Source organism: Thermochaetoides thermophila, assembly GCF_000221225.1.
Source record: "Thermochaetoides thermophila DSM 1495 unplaced genomic scaffold scf7180000011814, whole genome shotgun sequence".
Classification (NCBI taxonomy): Eukaryota; Fungi; Ascomycota; class Sordariomycetes; order Sordariales; family Chaetomiaceae; genus Thermochaetoides; species Thermochaetoides thermophila.
Window position 1 is genome coordinate 1,386,727 of NW_006383030.1, and position 20,904 is coordinate 1,407,630.

The 20,904-nt window shown below is 53.3% G+C and overlaps 5 protein-coding genes across 5 annotated transcripts; 4 read left to right on the plus strand and 1 right to left on the minus strand.

The window, feature by feature from the left end:
• Nucleotides 1-1,828: 1,828 nt before the first annotated feature.
• CTHT_0014010 (uncharacterized protein) lies at nucleotides 1,829-5,317 on the plus strand (the record flags this gene model as incomplete). The annotated part of the gene is made up of 2 exons (XM_006691852.1): nucleotides 1,829-1,861; nucleotides 2,000-5,317. The coding sequence occupies 2 exons, from the start codon at nucleotides 1,829-1,831 to the stop codon at nucleotides 5,315-5,317; spliced, it is 3,351 nt and encodes a 1,116-aa protein (XP_006691915.1).
• A 466-nt stretch (nucleotides 5,318-5,783) lies between these two features.
• Nucleotides 5,784-7,386, minus strand: CTHT_0014020 (26S proteasome regulatory subunit rpn5-like protein; the record flags this gene model as incomplete). Its single annotated transcript, XM_006691853.1, has 3 exons — nucleotides 5,784-6,404; nucleotides 6,459-7,235; nucleotides 7,303-7,386. 3 exons carry the CDS (start codon nucleotides 7,384-7,386, stop codon nucleotides 5,784-5,786), a joined length of 1,482 nt encoding a protein of 493 aa, XP_006691916.1.
• A 2,223-nt stretch (nucleotides 7,387-9,609) lies between these two features.
• On the plus strand, nucleotides 9,610-11,405 carry CTHT_0014030 (uncharacterized protein; the record flags this gene model as incomplete). The annotated part of the gene is made up of 5 exons (XM_006691854.1): nucleotides 9,610-10,295; nucleotides 10,362-10,495; nucleotides 10,558-10,660; nucleotides 10,789-10,884; nucleotides 10,943-11,405. 5 exons carry the CDS (start codon nucleotides 9,610-9,612, stop codon nucleotides 11,403-11,405), a joined length of 1,482 nt encoding a protein of 493 aa, XP_006691917.1.
• Nucleotides 11,406-14,404: 2,999 nt separating this feature from the next.
• On the plus strand, nucleotides 14,405-16,210 carry CTHT_0014040 (uncharacterized protein; the record flags this gene model as incomplete). Its single annotated transcript, XM_006691855.1, has 5 exons — nucleotides 14,405-14,887; nucleotides 14,943-14,988; nucleotides 15,045-15,728; nucleotides 15,791-16,056; nucleotides 16,118-16,210. 5 exons carry the CDS (start codon nucleotides 14,405-14,407, stop codon nucleotides 16,208-16,210), a joined length of 1,572 nt encoding a protein of 523 aa, XP_006691918.1.
• Nucleotides 16,211-19,023: 2,813 nt separating this feature from the next.
• Nucleotides 19,024-20,595, plus strand: CTHT_0014050 (putative multidrug transporter protein; the record flags this gene model as incomplete). The annotated part of the gene is made up of 3 exons (XM_006691856.1): nucleotides 19,024-19,034; nucleotides 19,099-19,230; nucleotides 19,749-20,595. The coding sequence occupies 3 exons, from the start codon at nucleotides 19,024-19,026 to the stop codon at nucleotides 20,593-20,595; spliced, it is 990 nt and encodes a 329-aa protein (XP_006691919.1).
• Between the last annotated feature and the right edge of the window lie 309 nt (nucleotides 20,596-20,904).

The window sequence follows — 20,904 nt, forward strand, 5'->3', positions numbered from 1 at the left end:
ACCTCTCAGCGATCCCCGGATCGAGCTGTCGCTACTGTGTAGCAGTCGCTCCCCCAGAAGGCCCAAAATTCCAGCCTTTCCTGTCTGCTTTGGTCTGCCACCACAGCCTGAATCGAATTGCAATTTTGTTTGCGTGTCCCTAGCAGAGTTCGAGAATCATTGTGATTGGGGCTTGACGGCGTATCCAGCCTCCCATTCGCTCGTTTTAGTTGGCCTGATGCAGGGCCAAGGAAACCAGAAGTGATCCAAAACGGCAAGGAACCCTTGGCTGCTTGTCAGATAAGCGCTGATTCGCTTCGGCGCTACGGTGTCGGCATGTGCGTGTCATCCGGCTGAGCGATCACCGGTCAAAAAGACAGCTGGATCGTGGACCTGCCGAGGCCTTGAGTGGCCCCGTCGCACACGGCCACACGCCTCTCGGCTCTCCCTTCGGCCCAGCACGCCATCGCAGAGTTGCCATAGCAACGGAAAACAGCGGTCTTCTGTCGGAAGCCGCTATTGCCTTGGCCGTCAGGAGAACGGAAGAGTCCGGACCTTCCGGCGGACGAGAAGCCGAGCAAGGCTGCTTCGGAGCCGGCAGTTCACGTGCCTGGCGAGCTGAACTTTGGGTCTGGCTCCTGGGTCACCGACTGTCGTTCCGGGGTCTTCACCGACCGACGTGCTGTGTCGATTCCGCCATTTCGCGGTCTCCGGAGCTAGCACGACGGCCAGATCGGGACTTCACAAGCTGGCACGTGTCAGAATTTACCGGCTTTATCGGGAAGGTATCCAGAAGGGCTATAGGTTTGCAGGAGACACGTCAAGAGCTGGCCCATCCTGAGAATCCTCTCTGTACGCAATATTGCGTCTGAGGGACCAAGAGTCGAGCACGTTTTAGCATCCTGAGGCCCGATGTACTTTCGGATGTGGTTTGGGTCCCAGTTGGCGCGAGGTTGTTGGAACTGTTAGCCTCTTCCAGTTAAACTGCCATGCTGGCGATCGAGTCAGCCTACGACAGCTGCTTCTTGGACAGACGGAAATCGTGGGGCTGAGGACACAACATGCCTCGGCTCAAAGGTAATTCCCACGCGGGTAGCTCATCCATCAAAGCTGGTAGGAATTGCTGCCCGACCGAGTTATCATTTGTATGATCATGATGCTGTGTCGTCTTGGAAATGCATAAGTCGTCGCAATGTGTTGCCTTGGTGGAACATCAAAGGCTGTTGAGCTGCCGAGATTGACCTTCTGGTCTTACTGTGGTAGCCCTCATGGCTCCTTTAAACTCCGTCCCAGCTTCGGCACTCTTTGCATTCTAAGAATCCAGTGAAAATACTGATAATTATAAGAAGTCGCATCCTGTCAAGATGTCATGAAGCCTTCAAATTCAATCTCTTGATGTTTTTGGGAATTGTTCACTGTGTTGTTAAGGCAAAGCTGGTGGACCTCGGTGTTGCTTGTGGCACCTGAAAGGCTTAGGGCTGATATAGTCGATGGCATAGCGTATACGACCTGAGGAGGCGAGTCCATGATATCCGAGTGCTGCAGCATTGAAAATAGCAAAAATCAAGCTTTGTTGCATTCCCTGCATTGTTTGAGAAATTGATTGTTGTAGGCCGTACCGTGATGTGTGTGCAGAATGCTTCCTGGGATTTTGTGGATGGCAGAGCCCTCTGCTGCTTAGAATGCGGGGCATATGCTGCGAATCCGCCCCACCTTCTTTTTTGAGCTCGCCGGTGCCCCACCATATGATGGTATCGCGACGTTGAGCCTCCGACTTCGAGAGTCGATGGGAATGAAGGCATAACATTTTGTAACGGGCTGATTGCTGCTGCAACTCAAGACCACAAAGATGAAGCAGAGATTCTCATCGCTAGATGTCAAGGTATGAAGCATTCACAGTCAGAAGCGCTGTTCCGGCTTGCTTCCTGGCCGTTTTTTTTTTTTTTTTTAGAACGCCGCCAACATTTTTGTTCTGCCCCTCATCTCTGTCCCCGAGACTGACTGACATCTGCTCTGTCAGGTCATTGCGCACGAGCTCTCCGAAGTGCTCGTGTCTTTGCGTCTTTCTAATATCTACGACCTCAACTCCAAGATCCTCCTGCTCAAGTTCGCCAAACCAGACTGCCGACGACAGCTCCTCATCGAGTCTGGCTTCCGCTGCCACTTGACAGACTTTGCCCGCACCGCCGCACCTGCTCCCAGCGCCTTCGTCGCACGCTTGCGCAAGTTCCTCAAGACTCGTCGCGTTACAAGGATTTCGCAGATCGGCACAGACCGCATCATCGAGTTTCAGTTTAGCGATGGCGCATATCGTTTGTATCTGGAGTTCTTTGCCAGCGGCAACGTTATCTTGACTGATGCCGACTTGAAGATTCTTGCTCTGCTCCGAAATGTTCCTGAAGGAGAGGGACAGGAACCTCAGCGGGTTGGCTTGACATACAGGCTTGATAACAGGCAAAACTATGGAGGAGTCCCTGCCTTGACAAGGGAGCGTCTACGGACTGCTCTCCAGACGGCGGTAGAGCAAGCAGTAAAGAAACCTAGCAAGAAAAAGGCTGCCGACGAGCTCAGGAGGGGATTGGCCACGACTATTACCGAATTGCCGCCTGTATTGGTTGACCATGTCTTTCAGCTCAACAAGTTCGACTCCACTGTCAAGCCCCTTGAGGTACTGAAAAACGAGGATTTGTTCGAGAGTTTGTTCAAAGCTTTGGAACAAGGCCGAGCCATCTTGGACGAAATTACAAGTTCTCCTGTCTTGAAGGGTTACATCATCGCCAAGCCAAATCCTCATGCACAGGAACAGGCTTCGGAAGGTGGTGAGGCCCCAAATGGCAAAGCGTCGAGCTTGCTGTATGAAGACTTCCAGCCGTTTCTGCCAAAGCAGTTCGAGGAGGACCCTAACTTGGAGGTCCTAACTTTCGATGGTTTTAATAAAACGGTTGACGAGTTCTTTTCTTCATTAGAGGGCCAAAAGCTCCAGTCACGGTTACAAGAACGCGAGGCTACAGCCAAGAAGAAGCTCGAAGCTGCTCGCCAGGATCAAGCAAAGAGGATTGAAGGCCTCCAAGAGGCCCAGGTTCTGAACTTGCGCAAGGCCGCAGCTATAGAAGCAAACATTGAGCGTGTTCAAGAAGCCATGGATGCCGTCAATGGTCTTTTGCAACAAGGCATGGATTGGGTAGACATCAACAAGCTGGTGGAACGGGAGCAGAAGCTACACAATCCCGTCGCAGAGATCATCAAGCTGCCCATGAGATTGCACGAGAACATTATTACCCTGCTTCTTGGCGAAGAGGAAGAAGAAGGACCAGAGGACGAAGAGATGGACTTCGAGTACGATACCGACGAAGAAGCTGCCAATGATCCCCAGCCCGAAAAGGCCAAGGGGCCTGACAAGCGTCTGGCCGTGGACATCAATCTGAAGCTTAGCCCGTGGAACAACGCTCGCGAGTATTACGAGCAGAAGCGCTCTGCTGCCGACAAGGCACAGAAGACCATTCAGCAGGCTGAGATAGCACTCAAAAATGCCGAAATGAAGATCGCGAAGGATCTTAAAAAGGATTTGAAGCAAGAGAAGCCCATCCTTCAGCCTATTAGGCAGCAGCTATGGTTCGAGAAGTTCATTTGGTTCATCTCGTCCGATGGCTACCTTGTTTTGGGCGGTCGAGATGCACAGCAGAACGAAATCTTGTACAAGCGGTACTTCAAGAAAGGCGATGTTTTTGTCCACTCCGATGTGAAGGGGGCGGCTACTGTCATCATCAAGAACGACCCGAAGACCCCTGATGCTCCCATTCCGCCAGCAACTCTGACTCAAGCCGGCTGTTTGTCTGTGTGCTGCTCCAGTGCCTGGGATTCGAAGGCAGCGATGGGCGCCTGGTGGGTAACTGCTGACAAGGTCTCCAAGTTGGGGCCCACTGGCGACCCGATGCCTGAAGGTACCTTTATGATCAACGGGGAGCGCAATCCCTTGGAGCCTCCGAAGCTTCTCCTCGGCTTTGGCTTGCTCTTCAAGGTTTCTGAGGAGAGCAAGGTTAAGCATGTGAAACATAGCTTGTACGGCGGTGATGATCGTGCTGAGAGCACTACTGAGGCTCCACTTAAAATGTCTACGGACAAGGAGGATGGTACCAAAGAGACAGGGGAAGCAGCCGAGGAGGTTAAGACAGGTTCTCAAGAAGAGCAGGTTTCACAGGATGTCTTGCCAGAAAAGGAAGAAAGCAGTGACGAGGATGAAGATGATGCCGACCAGAAGAGGAGCAATCCATTGCAGTCAATGAAGACCAAGACGGAGCCAACAGAGATGCAGCAGGATCCTCCATCAGAAGAGCTCTCACGCCTCCAAGTTTCTGACGATCAGTTTTCTTCGGAAGAGCAACCACAAGCTGCCCCCGAAGGAGACGTCGAAGCTGGAGACTCCCAACAACCAAAGCAAGACAGCAGCAGTCCAGAACAGCAACGGGAAGAAGAAAAGGAAAAGGATGAAGACGATGCCAATCAAGAAGAACAAGATTCCACACAATCCTCCACCGGTGTAGTAACCCCTTCCTCGACCAAGCCCCAACAACATCCCCCGAAACCCAAACAAGGCCCCCCCAAACGCGGGCAACGCGGCAAAGCCAAGAAAATTGCTGCCAAATACCGCCACCAAGACGAAGAAGACCGCGCCCTGATGGAAGAACTCCTCGGCGTGGCCGCGGCCAAGGCCAAGCGTGAAGCAGAAGCGGCCGCCAAAGCCAAGCGCGAGGCCGAGCTCGCCGCTGCCCTCGAGCGCAAGAAGGCCGCGCAAGAGCGCGCCCGGCGACAGATCGCTGAGCACGAGGCGCGCAGACAGAAGATTCTGCGAGAGAACATCGACAATGAGGATGACGGTGCCGACGCGGTGATGGACTTGCGCGTGCTGGAATCGTTGGTCGGCACACCGCTTCCGGGGGATGAGATTCTCGAGGTTGTCCCGGTATGCGCGCCGTGGCAGGCGCTGGGCAAAGTGAAGTACAAGGCGAAGATACAGCCGGGGATGGCGAAGAAGGGGAAGGCGGTTAAGGATATTGTGGAGAGGTGGCGGACGGCGGCAGGGAAGAAGGGCGTTGTCGATGAGAAGGCGCAGGATCCGGAACGGATGTGGCCCAGGGAGGTGGAACTTATCCGGGGTATGAGGGTTGAGGAGGCGTTTAATGTTGTGCCGGTGTCGAAGGTGGCTATTGAGTTGTCTGGCGGGCTGGCGGTTGCTGGTGGCAGTGGTGGGAGTAAGGGAGGGGGCAAAGGGGGTTCAGGAGGTGGAGGAGGACAGAAGGGAGGGAAAGGAGGTAAGGGAGGTAAAGGAGGTAAGAGATAAGCTTGGGCGGGAATACTGTGTCTATGGCATAGAACGTCATCAGTTCTTGCAATCTACGACTCACTGCCTCCCTTGCCACGTTATTAGACATTTATGGTTTATTATTAAACGGATCAAGATATGTGTGTGCCCTTGGGGGGCTTCTGCAACAAATCGAAAAGGGGGGCAGGACAACAAGTAATATGAGATCCGTCCCGGATTCCATAGAGCCTTCGTTCGCGTTATTTATGTGCGAGAGAAGCCTGGAGCTGTTTCGGGACGAATCGACGTCCCATTCATATGCTCATTGTGCTACCTACTCCTGTTTCTGCTGCATTAAGGAGAACGATTTCACCCCCCACTAGCCATTTGCAGCAAAACCTTCCCTCTTCCTATCATGTCTATTCATACAGCCTGTCGTCTATGTGACCCAATATTGTGGCATGTATGTTGACCTTGCCAGATGATATTGACTCGAACCAATCTATTAGCGAGCCTTCTTAGACTCCTTGCCTTTCTTGGACCCTTTAGCACCAGGCTGGATACGTGCCATCATCTCCTCCTTGGTGATCAAGTGATCGATGCGCTCTAACAAACCGAGCAGGCTCTTCATGTTGTAGCTCCACTCGTTGAGGATGTCGTCAGCATCACGAGGCTTAGCGAAGCTCACGATGCGAGCAGGTCGGTCAATCTTCGCGTAGATAGTCTTCGACGTGACGAGCTCGCTGATATACTTCTCCGTCTCGTCTTCCGTCAGATCGAGCAGCTGCGTCAGCCGGTCCATACGGATGCGCGTGTAGTAGCGCGCCACCACGCGCACGTTGTGCTCAATGACGCGCTTGCGCAGATCCTGCCACCTCTCGAACGCCTTATCGTCGGGCGACTGCCCAGGAGCGGCGTCGAAGACGTCGGTGCTGAGCAAGTGCGGCCCGAATACCTTCGACACCTCCGGCCACCGCATCAGCTCGTGGACAGTAAACAACTTCAGAAGCTCAGCATCCTCGGGAACCATGGCATTCCGAGGCTCTTTGCTGATTCTATGCAGGAGATCATGTTGTTCGTTGTCATGCGGTGCGAGAATGACGAACCAGATGATCCTTTGCAGCGTCTGCGGGCTAGGTCAGTCTCAGGGAACATCCAAAGCACTTCTGGGGGTCCATACCGCGCGCAGCTTCTCCGGGTCTTGCTCTACAGTCTCCGTGTCCAGCACTTGCCTATAGTGCTTGCATACATCCAGGTACCGGCCGTCGTGCTTGGCCAGGGTGATCTGCTGGCTGTAATACTGGAGCTTGAGCTCCTCGAGGTCCTCCTCTTCCGTCGGAGCCTCCTCCTCCTCTGGCTTGGGCTTCTTCTCGCGCTCCTTCTTCTCTTTCTCGAGCTGCTCGGGTGTCTTCTTGGGCTTCCGCGCCAAGTAACGGGTGCTGATCTTACGGCTGAGAATGCCGGCCTGTGTCCAGTCCCCAATCTCAATGCAGAGCGCTACCTGTGCTAGGATGAACTCGACCTTCTCGCGTCGGGACATAGACCCGAAGGTTTCGACTTGGAGCTCGCAGAGCGTGTCGGTGGCGGCCCTTAAGTCGCCCTGCTGCTTCTTGATGTCGGAGAGGATCTTAGTCACACGGGCACGCTCAACTTCGACGAAGATCTTGCCCTCGGTGACTGTGCGGAGAGTCTCAATAACAGAGAGCTTGGTCTCCATGTTTGGTGTCTCGTCCAAAAAGCCCATGACGGTCTGGACCATCTTGGTGATGGCCTGCTTGAGCTGGCCATGCTTCTTGGAAAGCACCAGGGTCTGATCGTTGAGAAGGCCCCAATCGCCGGCATTCTTGCAAAGGGTGACAATGGTAATCAAGACGCGTGATGTCGTGGCGAGGTCGGAGGCCTGGCGAGCCTGCTTCTCGAGTACCGCGAGCTTCTCGATGGCAGCATGGAGGTCTTTCTACGCAACAAAGCATCAGACTTTTGGTTCAGAATGCAGTTTGGGTTGTAAGAGAAACAAGTAGTACCTTTGCAAGCTGCTCAGCCTCGGGAATCAGCTTGTCGGCCTCCTTCGAGTAGTCCTTCTCGGGCTTCAATGCTGCGTCCGCCATGGTGGTTTGATGGTCCAGCAGCGCGGTTTGGATTGGTGTTAGTTGTTTTATTGAGTGACTTTATCTGCGCCCGAGATGCGTACAGGTACGTAGTCCTGCGGGGGAGGGGCAGCGGAGCGCAAGGTAGCTGTAAAGTCGTCGAGGTAGGTTGGCTTGAGGTCTCGGTTGGGGTTGCTTCAGCGCATCACAGTGCAAGGCGCCCAAGCGCGCAAGGCCCACGTCAGTTCGGTCTCTGCCTGTTGCTTCTGAGATCCCACAAGGCTACGAAGCTGGCAGCTGCAAGGCTGAAGCCCAATGCGGGGTCCAGACTTGTTGACCCCACTAGGAGTTACGCCTCATTACTGAGCCACATGTAGTTCCATGTACCCAAAAAATCTTGTGGGGCTCACGAGCTCTGACCAGCTGAGCGAATAGCCCAGAACCCGCCGTCTCTGTTCTGTCTTAACTGAGATCCACAAGAATCTGGCCCAGAAGCATGAAGCAACCTAAAAGCCTGAAGCGAGAGCGGCGAACCCCAACCAAAATGCCAAAGTGTCTAACCAGCCACCTCACGGACGTCTTGGCTTTTGATAGAGCAACCTGCCAATGCTTGGTTCTTTTGGTCCATTCAGCCTTTAAGCGTGACTGTGTTCCTTCAAGACCCAGGTAGACCGGCAGAGATTGACATGAAGTCAAAGCTCTCCCACTTCAAAAACTCCAAAACTGAACCACGGGCAAACGCAACCTGGCAGCAGCATGACGAAATCCAGCAGATACCGAAACTGCATGCGATAGCCTTTGGCAAAGGCTTGCAGTTTTTTAATCATACTGTATACTGTAATGCTAGGCAGGTAGCCTGGAACGCAAGCTCACGGCGTGGCTTGCCATTCTTTCTGCTGTAATTCCCACGTGGGCAACCTTGCGGCTCCCCAGAAGCGAGGACCCCTTGTCGTAACCCTGACTCTCGGAAACAATACCGATGGCTCTGTGCTCTTCATTTCCAGAAGAACCTAAATGGAAATCCAATCGTGTCGGGTTACACTACTTGTACACTACAGGCTATTACCACCCTGTAGGCGTCTTCTTGTTCGTTTCCTGAATGGTACGCGCTTGCGCGTCTTTTTGTACAAAAATACCTACCTAGTCTCGACCATGGAAGGATCAGGTTCCTGGCTGATCAAAACCGGACTGTGGCCTGGAAGTAATGATAAGGTTTGGTGCATTAGCCTTATGATGCAGCGGCTTCCCTCTCGGTTCATGTGACCTGGAGTCCATCATCACAGAAAACCCCACGCTCGCCGTAAGAATTCTCGTGGCCAAGACTCGCACGACGCAACTCTTTCTTCTCTGCCCTGCCGGCTCAGGCCCAATCATCAGTGTTGTGAGCGTTGTGCTTTCAGGGGAGAGTTTGGGCTTGTAACCTTGCGCCGTTCATCCACTCCGCTAGCGTGGCCCTGGCCAGCGAGCGGACAAACCCTTCCCCCACTCTTCTGGACCCAATTTGAGCTTGGAGCCCGGACGTTTGATGAAGGAAGCTCCAAACCACCCAACCCCTTCATCATCAGATCCACCGCTGCAGGCAATCAGGCCCTCTTCTGGCTGCATCTCCTTTGCATTAATATCCGGGGACAAACGGATGATTTGCGCCTTGTGGGCCTTTTGAGACTTGGGATCCCGTTGCTTTGTGCTCCTGAGGTGCGTCGCGCTTTTGGTTGGGCGAGAGGGCCACAAGAGACGGCTAGACCTCGTCCTTGTCGAGCAAATCGAATCCTGTTCGTTGCCTTCGTCCGTGACAGGCACCGAACTCCGACATTGCTTGTCATCACGACCTTGCATCTCGATCTTCGCCCGCGAGGTTTCGGTGCTCGATTGATTCCCTATACAGAGTTCATCTAGCCTGGCCAAGGCCCCGGGGGACGCTGACATTCCGCCAATCGAAATCTCATTCGCATTTCGACATTGAGATCACTGGGGCTCATTCATTACCCTAGCGCTCTGCACGCGCGGCGTCGGATGCCCGCCCTCAGTTCGGGATTGGAGTGTTTGAGCCTCATCCTCAATGATCCGGACATTCTACTGCAGCTGTCGACTCGAACTCAGTAATTCTCGAATCCAGTGTCCTCCGTCAAGTGCAAGCTGAGCAAGAGATTCCTTCCATCGCCCTTCGATAGTTTGATTCGGTTATCGAGCATTGTTGCTATCGTTCCACAACCACCGGAGCCTGTGCTCCTAAACTCTTGCGCTATGGCGGACCAGCGAGCACTCAACGGATCGATTGGGGGAGTGTCTGTTACAGTGACCGAGCTGCAACCTCAATCGAATCCAAAGAAAAGGGGCAGGAGAGACGACGAGGTCTCCTCACCAACAGCAGTAGAATCTCTCCTGACCAACCCGGAAGGTTTGAAATCACCAATTGCCAGAGCTGTCTCGCCGCAACCTAGGACGAAAAGCCCGAGCACTGTTGCCCGACGCCCATCGTTCGCTGCCAACGCCGACGGTTCCATCCACTCACTACCAGAAAGCTCACCTTCCGTACCACCTTCCCTCCCTTCGGATCCGGTAACGACGTCAGTGTCTCGTCCATCATCTGTCGAGTCCGGCGGGGTGTCCACTGGCTACCCTTACTCGAACTCCCTTCCGGTGTCCGGCTCCCCAACCGTCGACACCAGCGGCTTGGATGATAATGCTAAACGGAAAAGTGCCAACTACCACGATGAAGAAGAGCACCAGGCGGCCCTAACTCAGGCGGAAGAAGGCACCATTGTCATCGACAGCGACGACCAAGGTACCGATGATGGCTATGAAACAGACGCCCATACAGCCGCTTCCACATCACTAGCTGAGAGTGTACGGGATTATGTGTGGGAGAACGGCCGCCGTTATCATCGTTTTCGTGAAGGGCGATACAACTTCCCGAATGACGATATTGAGTATGTAACTTCCTCTCGATTTGCTCTAGAAACGCTGTTCTCTGACTCAACATTCGCAACTTATAGACAACAGCGTGAAGACATGAAGCATGCCATGGTCAAACTGCTTTGCGGTAACCAACTATACTTCGCGCCCATTGGGGACAATCCTCATCAAATCCTGGACATTGGTACGGGCACCGGAATTTGGGCCATCGAAAGTAAGGGAGATGCGTGTCTGCAAAGCCTCAGTCATATAGCCTTGACTAACCGTGTCTCAAAGTGGGTGACTTATTCCCAAGCTCAAATATCCTCGGGATCGATCTAAGTCCCATTCAGCCAGAATGGATACCCCCCAATGTCCGCTTCATGGTAGATGACGTTGAGTACGTTGTCCCCACCTTCCGTTTGGTCCAAGCTAGGAGACAGTGCTAATAGTCGTCAAGGAGCCCGTGTGTACAATCGTTATCATAGACTACATGGTTTGCTGTATCACTGACATCTATCTTTGAAGGTGGCTCCATCCCCGTAATTACTTCGACTATGTCCACAGCCGACATACTGTGCAGGCCATCCAAGACTGGCCGAAACTGATGCGGCGGGTTCTTGAGTACGTCTTCTTTGTCCCCACCCCAGCCTCACCATACCATATCCGCTAACGTCTGTAGACACCTACGCCCAGGCGGCTGGTTTGAACTACAGGAGGTTTACCACTACCCCATTTCGCAGAACAACTCGATGTCGCCGGACCACCCAATAGCGAAGTACTGGGGTCTGATCAGCGAGGGCTTGGGCAGGCTGGGAGTCCCATTCTTTGCGGTGGCCAATGGGGGGTTGACCAACATGATGCGTGAATGCGGCTTTGTTAACGTTACCGAACGCGTCCTACAGATTCCGATCGGCACGTGGCCCAAGAACAAGGTACTGAAGACGGTTGGGCTTTACTGGAGGACTATCCTGCTGGACGGAATCCAGGCTATCGCGCTCGGCCCACTTACTCGGGGCCTCGGCTGGACCCGGGAGGAAGTGGAGTTATTCCTGGTTGACGTGCGCAGAGCCTACCAGGACAACAGCATATTGGCTTACATGCCGATGCATATCATTTATGGGCAGAAGCCTCTGAACTACTAGTACACGTGTACTAGATCCAGGGGAAGATGTTGAGTGCTGGGAGGGTGGGACAATGTTCATAGGGATGGATAGACATGGTTTGGATGTCCTGGATATTTTACGCTATGTAGATGGCTGGATTAGGGCTTTGGGATGACGAGATGATACCACTTTTGTAATTGACTTCTACCAGCAGTTTTAGCCTGGCATTGCTGTCGGATTCGCTACCGGAATCACCTGCTAAACTCAGTCAGGTATGACACAGATCATATGGATGTGCTTGGATAGCAACGTCTACAATATTTGGTACGCTTGGGAGGACATGGGGAGAAGATTCTGAGAAGTCATACATGAAATGCGCAGTCATGTTGCGTAAGTCAAGGCTCTGAAAGGATGTAGACGGCCAGCTGGATGGCTCCGCCGAAGAGGTAGGTTGTGCAATCCTAACATGTATCATTTGGACCTGGGAACATCATCAGGGGCTTGAGCGTCCATCCCGCATTCTCTTTGTGTTTTGCGATGGTGCCGAACTATCAGCCCCAGAACGCCACGGGGTGGTTAACCAATCAACGGTGCTATCCCTCGATATCCAGATGCAAGCATCGAGCGAGATCCAGCCATGCACGACCAAGGATGTTCGTGCGGCGGTCAAGCGGGGTCAGTGATGTTGATGATGATGATGATGATGATGATGATGATGATGATGATAGCCTGTTCCCAGGAGAGCGTTCCGTACACACGTAGATGTGCTAGGCAGCAGGTGTCAACCCAGTTTGTTTTCTTGGAACATCTCACTCCGCTGAATTTGCAGGACAGAAACCATGCGTAACTTTAGTGGGTGGGGTGCTGAAGTTCTCGACATGACAGCAAGGCTAAGGACGGCGGGAGCAGAATCCGGAGTCATAGAGAAGGACAAAGAAGGATTGTAGCGATGCGGCAGGAAAAACCGGCAGGACAGCTCCACCACAGACACCATGCGAACGCACAATTCCGTGATGAGCAGCGCGGCGATTCTTATGATCCCACAGTGCCACGATTGCCAAGTCCGGAAAGAGTTCAAGGTGCATACCACCATGCTGGGAAAGGCATGGTCGGCTGCCCAAAACATCGAAGGCATCGCAAAACCCCCGCTTTTGCGGTTTTAGCACAGCATGCACCAATCGGGGCACCTCATTAACTTCCGCGCCTGCCCCTCTTGGCGTTGATGCCGGCTGCTGATGGGGAAGGGCGCCCACATTTCCCGGTCTTCCTCCTGTGCTCCCTCCCCGCCCCACTCATCCACTTCTGGTTTGATTTCATGGTTTGATTTCATGCAGAAAGAGAGGAGCCCCGCCCCAGTTTTTCGTTGCCTCGTCTGCTCCCGTTTCCTCGTTTTTGGATATGCACGCGGCCGCGACGGCGCGCGAGGTCTGTAGCGTGGTGCCAAGCCTTGGAGCGCCAACGGCCCCAACACCAACGCCCACTTTGGGTCGATCTTCCCGGTTCAGATTGTGGAGTCAGACTGCCCCTTTTCTGACGACTATCCTCGTCCTCCTCGAACTTCTTGGGTGACGCTGGAAGAGGGTGACATCTCCGTCCATTTCTCCTTTCTGCGATGCAACATGGATTTTAAGGCATGAGTGAGGAAATGGATGTGTGTTGGAACTTGCCTCATGCCCGCAACCCAGAACCATGGGGGTGGTCTTATCCGGGGCAATCAGCCCGGCGACTGTTCCCTTGGTGTCGGCGACCAATGTCGACACCAAGCCAAAAGCTCCAGTATCTTGCCGATCGGTTGCTAACCTGCGGTCTCGGCTGGGGACCACTGAGTAGGTTGGCGAGGCCATGGATCCGCATTTGGCAGCTTCTCGCCCACCGTCCCGACAATGTCGAGGTATTGGCACACAATAGTCGATGCGAGAAGGGACACGGCGCCTTTTCCGTTATGCCCTGTGTATACCATGCAAAGTATCGCGTAGGCTTGGAAATTATAGCTAACAGAGAGATTGACGCCGCAGTTGCTATGGCAGGCATCTCTCGGACGCCGAACGGAGAACTGGAGCTGCTGCAAGGCACCTCGGCAGCGTGGGATTCCTGCACGCGCCGGCTGTTTGCACTTGTACGGTCTCCATGGACATGGGACGGGTCGTGGAGGATGCGTGGGACCATCCCATCCGTCAGTTGGACCCATCGTTCCGCCCAAGCGGAGCTTGTTGGCTTTCCAAACTCGTCCCCGGGCTTTTGGACCCCGTCTCACAGCGGGAGTGGCTTGGCTGCCCGTGATCCTGCGAGATACAAAACTCCCTCCCCCCAACACCGAGCTACATTCTAAGGGATACCTCAGCTTGGGATTGCTCTGTCGGTACCTCACTTTGCTCCTCATTCTCACGAACCATCTTGCCCTCCAGTTCTAGAGGTATGTATGCATGTGCCTTTGTGAAACACTATGATCCCACCAATTACATGCAGTACCATTGTGCCCTCCCCTTGCTGCATTCTCCCACTTTGTGCTCCCACGACTCTACCCGATCCAGCTGTCTGGGTCGGCGAGCTTCAACTGTTCCAGGTGTTCCTCTTACTATATGTGAGGGCAACCAACACGCTGTGTATTAATTCAGTATCCATTTTCTCTGACAAACTTTGGCTCAGCCAAAGTTTGATCGGACTGGATTGAGCCTTTCACTTTATTGTACTTCTGTTTTCAAACGCAAGAAGTTGAGACTTACACTTTTTCTACAACAGGCTCATACGGAGTCGACTGCTGCTTTGAGGTAGTCTGCGGTTTAAACTCGGGTTATTTGCTTCAGAATTAGCAGCTCTATTGGCCAGGTAAGTAACACAATGGGCCGAATATTATTCTTACATCTGTTCAAGATGTCATAATTTAGCCGCCTGGACTGTCTCAGCTGCAGCAAGCAGCCCGCAACGCTGAGGCTGGGGTTGATGATGTAGCGTATCTATCAGAACAGCTGCCAACATCACACAGCTGCACTTATTACGGCACTCTTTTATTTTGGGGCGTTCATAGCTAACCTCTCATCATGCCTCCAGACCCGGATTCACCTGACTTTTGGGGCCGAATTGTATTGAGCGTCAAGATGACCAAGAAGTTCAGGCTCAGCGCCATCTTCAATGGCACCAGCTCCAGCTCGCCTGCTGGGGATGAGGAGACCAAGAAGCAAAACCGCCGGTCTTTCTCGCTGGCCACTTCTCTCAAGAACCTGAGGGAGGGGAAGACCAAGTCAGAGTCTAGTTCCAACAGCAGCGACAGTACGGCCGAGGGCCAGTCAACGTCCCGCATGGCCGCTCTGGCCCAGCAGATCGCCCGGGATACTGAGAAGCTCGAGGCATATATGCGCGAGAACGACCTTCCCATCCCTACCAGTGACGTCGACTCGCCGTCTCAGTACCCTAAGCTCCCGGAAGATATTCAGCGTCTCAAGCAAGATATCATTGCTGCCACCAGGGAGCTCAACCGGCTGGCCCATGGGCCCCAGGAGTATCTGAGATGGGGAGTCTGGGCGGTGAGTATCCACTTCCCCTCTTGGGGGCTCAAACACGGAGCTGACATGACCGCAGTTCCTTGATGTCCTTGCTCTTACCATTATCAACCACTTCGGTATTGGTAAGTTCGAGGCGGCATCCTTACCTCTAAAGCCCTCTTGACACTAACATTCCCAGCTAAACTTTGGCCTCCCAATGAAACTATCACGCTCGCCGAGCTGCAGACCAAAACTACTCTTGACCCCATCAACTTGGCACGCGTTCTCCGCGCTGCCATGACCAATGGTATCTTCCGCGAGCCGGAGCCGGGCGTGATCGCACACACCGCGGCATCCCGGGCCCTTGCTGAAGATGACAACCTGCAGGCCTGGATCGGCTTTAACTGCGAAGACATCTTCCCGGCCTCCGCCCACGTCCTGCAGGCGCTCAAGGCGTTCCCGGAGGCCACGTCGCTCACGCGCGCCGGCTTCCAGTTCGCCTTCGACACTGTCGACCGCGAGCCCATGTTCGCCACGTTCGGCAAGGACCCGGCGCGTGCGCGCCGCATGGGCAAGGCCATGGTCAGCCTGACGGGCGGCGAGGGCTACGAGCCGAGCTACTTTGTTGATGTTGAGAAGGGCGGCTATGACTTTAGTGATCTTGACGCCAGAGGCGGCGTGTTTGTTGATGTCGGTGGCTCGCACGGCTTCATATGTGTTGAACTCGCTCAGCGTTACAAGAACATGAAGTTCGTGGTGCAGGATCTGCCGAAGACGATCGACACTGCGCCCAAGCCCATCCATTCTGATCCTCAGGTTGCTAGCCGCATTGAGTTGATGGCTCATGACTTCTTCACTGAGCAGACGGTCAAGGGCGCCGATGGTAAGCTGTCTCCTGCTTCCCTTCTCATACACGAGGATCACACTAACATGATCTCACGTTAGTGTACTACTTCCGTTGGATCATGCACAACTACTCAACTCCCTATGCGGTGCGCATCATCAAGAACCTGGTGCCGGCACTCAAGCCGGGCGCCCGTGTCCTAATCAATGACCACTGCTTGCGCGAGCCTGGCGCTGAGAACGCGTGGGACGAGCGTGTCATGCGCCATATGGACCTAGTCATGCTCACGCTGCTTAACGCCCAGGAGCGTACCGAGGATGAGTTCCGAGAGCTGTTCCGTGCAGCGGACGAGGGCTTCGTATTTAAGGTGGGAATCCTGTCTGTTCAAGGAATGTGTCATAGCTTATTGCTTACACGCTTGTTTATAGGGTGTTCGCAGAGCCCCTGGCTGCCGGATGAGCGTCATCGAGGCTGTCTGGAAGCCGGATGAAGTGGAGAAGGAGGAAGAAAAGAAGGACTGAGGCACGAACCCAAGGAGGATGAGACTGAAGCTGCTGAGCCGGCTCAGAACTAACCGTTATTAGAGCTTGGTGAGCAGTTGGATGCCAAACTCAACACCGTAATGCGGACATCTGGGAGATGGAAAGGTCTTTATTTCTGCTTTGTTCGATACCCAGTCGTTTTGGCCTTGGCTGTATTCCGTGTGTGATGCTAGTGAGACTGTACGCCCTCTATGAGCAATATATGACTTAATGTCTCTTCGCTCAGATGTTGGCTTTATCAATGATTTTTTGATATTGGTCACTTAACAGAGTCCATTTCAGAGAAGGTATGTAGGAGAATCCACGACTAGAAACCGGTGGTGAAGTGCGCGAGCTTCCCGGATGCGCGGTCACGTGCAAGTAGGCCTGGGCCTTTGATGCTTTACAGTGACATTTTCATGCCTGATAATTTAGACATCAACAACTGCTCTCTGGCCTTTTTTTTTTTTTTGTTGCTTTGCCGTGCTCGTCTCTCCGGCATCCTGCGGTTTACTCTTGCCGATAATCGTTGACCGTTTATACAGGTTCTGGATCATGGTAAGCGGGGATAATTGTTGCTGAACGGACATAAGAGGAAATCAAGCGGTGTCTTCAACGCTTCTGCAGCCTGTATCTGTAACTCTGTCTGCATGTCTCGCGGTGGGATGGTTCACGCAATTCAACGTTGAGTGGTTGTCCTGGAAGGGGAACCGATTGCTCGAAGCAGGCAAAAGCTCAATGAATGCGCTGTACGGCCGCGCAACCGGACGACCAAGCGGCCGATTGAATGTTCTCGAGCTACAATTGGCCTTAGGTCTTGGCACAAAATATGACAGATTATAAACGGTAGGAATATCAGCTGTTTGTTCCCGAGGGCGTCATCAATGCTGTCGGCTCCCGAGTCATTCAGGTTGAGTTTCTGCGCGATACCAGCACGCCCCACCACCACCCCCTGGCACGGCGTCAGATCCTGCTCTCTACGCAGATGCCATTGTCCATCCAGCTTCCAGTATGTTAATATGGCCGTCTGGCATTACTGGCAGATGCCGCAGCTGATGACGCTTTTCCCCAGGCAAACTGCATCGTGTATCAGAAGCGGCCACATGTGCGACGCACAGAGCGGGCAGCCACATCATGAACTGAGGGGCAGCTTGGACAGGGTCGCCGGATAGCTTCGCTCGTCCACTAATGTTAGTATATTGCGTCTGAGACCGAGGACAACAGGAGCCCTAGCTGGTCATACCGTGCCTTCTTGCCGGCCAACCAGCCAAAAGGCGCAGTGACGGTGAACGGGGACCCGAAGCTGACACGCCCTCGGCTCGGTTTTTTTCTCGGCCGAAGACCCCGAGATCGACTCCCGGGCATATATCTCTGTCGCTTGTCTGTTGACAAGTGTACAGTCTCTGAATCAAGAAACGTTCCGTTGACTTCAACCCGAGATAGCAGAGGTGTCAAGCCGAAAACTGGTCTCTGGCCATTTCCCTTTTCCAGATCGAGTGCCTCTCAGTCTGTTTGACATACTTCTTTTACGGCCGTCACACAATGCACAGCATCCGTCTTCACTCATTGTGCCTTGATGTGCTACTATCCTTGTGGAAACGTGCAGTTGTTGGCATCACCGCCAAAGCGAGATGCTTGGGTATCCCTCCTAGAGCGTCTCTGTCCTGCCGGCTTATGAATGAAAGCGAGACACATCTCGCCAAATACCGTCTGTCTCATGGATGTGCGGCTCGAGACGGGTTTCTCTAACAGGGCTTCAAGCACAGCCGTTGATATTCGTGAACGGGTCCCTTTGTTAAGGTCAACGGTGTCTCATATTTTGTCGACATTGGAGGATGCAATTCCGACCGCTTGGGCGCAGTCCAGCCCCCTCCGGCTACCTGGGTATAAAAATGTAACCCAGAGCCCATCTGGGTCGTTTATCTGGCTTTACTATCATTCAAGTGGTTCCTTGGCGAGCTAGATCTCTTGCCCATCATAAACAAGTCCGGAAACAAAGACAGTGTGCCCACATTCAAACTCATCTGTGGTTAACATATCACAGAGTAGAGTCCCCGTCGATCGACCGTCAGGATAAACTACCGTCGTTTCGGGATCAGAAAGTCACTTACGCAGGTGGTAGTCGACCGAGACTTCTTTTCTTTCGTCAAACTTGGCCTCCTCTGCTAGAAAAAACTCAGACTATCGACATGGCGGACAGAAGTCGAAAAGGGGACAATGAATTCCCCCCCCCGCCCCCTCCGGTCTTCCAACATGAGATGACGCCAATCACTAGACATCCATGCTCAAATTTCACTTTGCCCTATCCCAATCCTTCGCTATCAGAGATGATAGAAGATCTTCGAGCAGAGTCTATCAGCGATGAGTCACAATCACAAACCAAAGAACGCAGGACGTCGAGGCGGATACCTCTGCGGAGGGTGTTGTTGACCGTCATGTATGTATCTTTTGTTTAGAAGAGTTTACTGTAGACTGACGACGATCTTCCTGCTCCATAGTATATGTTTAGGCCTCATGTTCTCCTGTTTGGATGCCTCTATTGTTTCAACTGCTCTCATATCACTATCGGTAGAGCTTCAAAACTACCAAGACACACCTTGGACTGTCCTCGGCTATCTATTAACATATATGAGTGAGAATCAGCCCTATATCGCTCATCTCTAGCCAGTGTTGTACTCAACTCCAATATTTTCTTCATAGGTTTCGCCGTCGGCTTTTCCAAGCTGAGTGACGTCTATGGCCGCAAGAACGTACTCGCTGTATCTTGGTTACTGTTCACTCTTGGCTCTGTCTGGTGTGGATTTGCACGACACATGGGTGAACTGTACGTCTCCAGCTAACAGGCATGTTATCCCAGACCACTGACTAACACGGTTTGACGTCGACAGCATTGCTGGCCGAGCTGTCCAGGGGATAGGGGGGTCAGGCCTTTACAGCCTAGCTCAAGTCTGTCTCCTCGAGCAAGGTCCAAGCCGCCCAGAGGCTGTGGGCGCCCTTGTCGGCATTACTCTGTCCATATCGTTTGTCCTTGGCCCTCTGCTTGGGGGCGGCATATCCGAATGGAACTGGCGAGGGATCTTTTGGTTCAAGTCGGTGCTTCCACCAATCCACGCTCATGGGTCATACTAACAACACTGTCTTAGTATTCCATTTGGCATTTTAGCAGTGTTGGGTATCTATGCCTTATGGCCTAAAGATCGCAGAGATAGATGTGGGGGGCCGAACCCCCTCTCCACCATCGACTTCCTGGGCAATGCCTTGCTCGCTGTGGGCTCAATCCTTGTTGTTTTTGCGATGCAACAAGGAGGGTCCTATGTTTGGAGCTGGATGAGTCCTGTTATCTTAGGGTCACTTATCACCTCAGGGATGTGTTGGATATTGCTTGTTGGATGGGAAGGTTATCTCTTCCATCGGCGGAACCATCGCATCCAGCCAGTCTTCCCCGTTCACCTGGTTACTACACGAGTCTACATCCTAACATTGATGTACGACTGTTTCTACGTCTTATTTTCTGTGTATTTGACTGACTCCCTCACAGTGTCACCCTCCTTAGCGGCTTCGTCTACATCGCCCTGGTCATCAAAATCCCCGAACAACTGCAACTCATCCACGGGGATAATGCCCTCTGGGCAGGTGTGCACCTCCTCCCGATGCTCGGTGCATGTGCCTTCGGCTCCTTCCTAGGCGGCGCCCTCTCCAAGCAGTCTAACTTGACCAGCCAGACCCTCGTCGCAGGCAACGTCCTGCAGGTCGCTGGCCTGGCCGCAATTCTCGGCCTCTCCCATCGCAGCGACGACGGCGCGCTAGGCCTGCACCTGCTCCTGGGCTTGACGGCGCTTTATGGCCTGGGTGTTGGCCTCACTTTTGCTGCGTGCACCATGATTGCTGCAATTGAGGCTTGCGAGGGGGATTTGGCGGCTGCGCAGGGCGCTGTGGCGCAGGCGAGGGTATTTGGTGGTGCGCTGGGCCTGGCGACGTGTACAATTCTTTTCAGTGAACGGTTGCAGCGGGAGTTGGGGTCGAACGGGTCACTACTCGGTCGGGAGGAGCTGGCGCAGGTGCTTCGGAACTTGATGGCGGTGTTGAATCTGCCCGATGGGGTGCGGCATGAGGTTTTAACGGTTTATTTGAATGCTTTTGAGCAACAGATCATGATTATGACTGTGGTGGCTGTTGTTGCGTTGGTGCTGAGCCTTGGGACGTATAGGAGGTCGGGGCCGAGACAGGTGATTGGAGTGATGGTTAGGCATCAGGAGCTGGCAGCGGCAAGGACAAGAGGGGGAGACGATTCGTGGAGAAGGGGTGTGAAGGGTTCGGACGGCAGAATGCGTGGTGAGGCCGAGACATCCCCTCTCAGCAGCATAAGGCCCTTTATCCGCCAGTAGGAGTTGATTATGTATCTGCTTTGGAAGACGTATTGGTTCAGCTGCAGTTATTTTAGGGTAGCACAGCCTCGAGCCCCAGGGCTCTGACTTCGTTTTCCCCCGTTTCCAACCTTTCCCTACTTTCTATTACCTTCCCTGTTCTTGAAGCAACTGAACAACTTCATCCTTTGCTGGATCTTTCTCTCTTCTGATTTCCACAACAGTGTTATCTGAATTTCGAGCTACTCAACCAAGTGCAGCTTCCTGGAAAAAAGACCGGTCTCTCTGGCAACAAATGTCGGGGTCAGATAGCAAGGTTACAGTCCGTAG